Source organism: Tenrec ecaudatus, chromosome 2 (genome assembly GCF_050624435.1).
Source record: "Tenrec ecaudatus isolate mTenEca1 chromosome 2, mTenEca1.hap1, whole genome shotgun sequence".
Classification (NCBI taxonomy): domain Eukaryota; kingdom Metazoa; phylum Chordata; class Mammalia; order Afrosoricida; family Tenrecidae; genus Tenrec; species Tenrec ecaudatus.
In genome coordinates this window covers 225,581,733-225,584,535 of record NC_134531.1, presented here as the reverse complement: position 1 = coordinate 225,584,535, position 2,803 = coordinate 225,581,733, and the positions used below count along the sequence as shown (strand labels likewise).

The 2,803-nt window shown below is 39.3% G+C and overlaps 1 protein-coding gene across 1 annotated transcript; it reads left to right on the top strand.

Annotated features, from left to right (window-relative positions):
• Positions 1-820: 820 nt before the first annotated feature.
• Positions 821-1,027, top strand: LOC142441361 (keratin-associated protein 19-7-like). Its single transcript, XM_075543387.1, has one exon. The coding sequence runs from the start codon at positions 821-823 to the stop codon at positions 1,025-1,027; it is 207 nt and encodes a 68-aa protein (XP_075399502.1).
• The last annotated feature ends 1,776 nt before the right edge of the window (positions 1,028-2,803 follow it).

Below are 2,803 nucleotides of genomic sequence, written 5' to 3'. Positions count from 1 at the left end.
TTCTTCTCTGCCCTGTAGGGTGTTGTAAATACGTGTACATCCAGAATCCAACTCATTGTCATCTAGTGATTCCGACTCCTAGCTTGTAAGGCAGCACAGGTGTCCCTGTGGGTTTTCAAGACTACAAGTGTTGGCAGAAGTAGAACATTTGCCTTTCTCCCATGTGTGTATATATGCATAAATATATAACATGTTTTATAAAGAAGTTTAAAAATATAAGTTTAAAGTCAGGTCACAGAAATCATTCGGGCAGAAAAACAATCTATTAGATAAGACTTGTATTTAGCTGAAAACACATGGGAAGTTTGACAGACTTAGTACATTAAGCAATTTTCCCCTTCCTGGTAAGTACACACCCATTGAGTACAATAGAAGATGTCAGATTGTATAACAGACTAAGGAATGGATCATTCCTGGAAATCTACATCTGTGTACAACTAACATCCAAATGCACCCAAATATAGGCCAAAGACTTGCATGCTTTGTGGAATTCCATGTAAGCTCATAATATATAAACCAACTGCCCATATTTAGAGTGAACAAAAGATTTAAAAATAAATAAATGACTTTATTAAAGCCACATGAGTTGGCAATAATAGTTAACAATATAGCAAGCATTTGTTATGAATGCTTCATTTCACGTAACAATTCAAAGTATTCAAAGTTCTCTAATGAAAATTAGCGTGAAATATGTGATAAACACTGCCTGTGGTTTTCCTCCCCCAGGATGGAGGGTGTATAAAAGGTCCAGTTCAGATGGTTACAGTCAATCACAGGTACTTATTCCCTACTTTGAACTAAATCTTCCACTCCTGACACCATGTGCTACTACGGAAACTACTATGGCGGCCTGGGTTATGGCTATGGAGGCCTGGGCTGTGGCTATGGCGGCCTGAGCTGTGGCTATGGCCTGGGCTACGGCTATGGAGGCCTGGGCTGTGGCTATGGCTGTGGGTATGGTGGTTATGGATACAACCGCTGCCGCCCACTGTACTGTGGAAGGTATGGGTCCTATGGCTTCTACTGAGGAATTCCCAAAGCTGCTCAGCCTATTGGCCACATGTTCCTAGTTCCCTGGCTCTGTGTTCTGGTTTTTCCATATGAAAGAGATAAAAATGTTTACAAAACTACCGTAAAATATTGCAATTACATATGTAGCATTTGATTCATCATTATTATTTGAATTGTTCTGTGCTTTATAGAAAATAAAATTGCTGATATTTTATTGCTTTTCTAATATCTTTAAAAATGATTTTTCATCTTTTTTGTGAAAAATATATTAGCAAATAAACTATTACCCAAAAGATTGCTTTATTGCATTTCAAGTCTTATCTTCTTTAGATTGGCTGAATATGTGTGTCTGTGGGTGATTATTCATGTGCCTTAATGGTTTAGTCATGCATGTTTGTATATAAAATAAATAAGTGGGAAAGTGTGCACATCTATCTTTCATTGCCGCACAAGTTTCATCATAAATCTAATCTATATGGTGGCAATAGATCTATTTCCTAGCTTCTTATTTCTCCATTCTCATTGGTAGCGTCTCTTATGGTATTTTAACTTTGATCCTAATTACATGGTGATGCTGCTTCAGAGCTTAAAAGTTAAAAGGAGTGTTCATTAATACTAATAAATAGGCATATAACAGCAGCAAGTTTGGGATGTTTACATGAAACACTAACTTTCTGACTCTTTGGCCATTATTGAAGGTTAGTATCTCAATATTTTTCCAGAATGCAAATCACAAACTTCAGAGACCACAAGACAAGATTTTTAAATGAGCTTCACTTTACTATTGTCCCTTTGGTTTTCATAAATGGGTTTGGAATATTTATATGAGTGTAGGGAAACAGATCCATGTGCATATATTTATAGGTTAAGTACTAATGCAGCAGATGAACATTGGGCCTCCACTCAAGCACCTACTCAATGCAAGAACGCTGTTCTATTAAATTGGCATTCCAGGTTGCACGCCATCCTGACAGGATTGCTGAAGAAAAATGTGTGCCTAAGCAAATGTGGTGAAGGAAGCTGACAGTGCCCGGCTATCAAAAGATATAGTGTCTGGGGTCTTAAAGACTTGAAGGTAAACAAGCAGCCACCTAGCTGAGAAGCATCAAAGTCCACATGGAAGAAGCACACCAGTTTGGCTGACCTCGAGGTGTAGAAAGGACCATTTATTAGACATCAAAGAACTAAAAATCACATCAGTGGGTGCCCACCTTCCTGATAAGATCACTGAAGACAAACGTGCCCATCAGCAAATGTGAAGAAAGCTAATGGTGCATGGCTATCAAAAGATATAGCATCTGGGGTCTTAAAGGATTGAAAATAAACAAGCAACTATCTAGCTGAGACGCATCAAAGCCCACATGGAAGAAGCACACCAGCCTGTCTGACCACAAGGAGCAGAAGGGACCAGTTATCAGACATCAAAGAACTAAAAATCACTTCAGTGGGTGTCCACCTTCCTGATACGATCACTGGAGGCAAACGTGTGCATAAGCAAATGTAGTGGAGAAAGCTGATGGTGCCCAGCTATCAAAAGATATAGCATCTGGGGTCTTAAAAGCTCGAAGACAAACAAGTGGCCATCTAGTTCAGAAGCAACAAACCCACATGGAAGAAACACACCAGCCTGTGTGACCACAAGCTGTCAAAGAGATCACATATCAAGCATCAAGGAACAAAAAAATCATATCATTGAAAATGTGGGTGAGTGCAGAGTGGAGACTCAAAGCCCTTTGTCAGCCAACCGGAAATCCCTTACTGAAGGGTTGTGGGGAGTAGATGAACCAGTCAG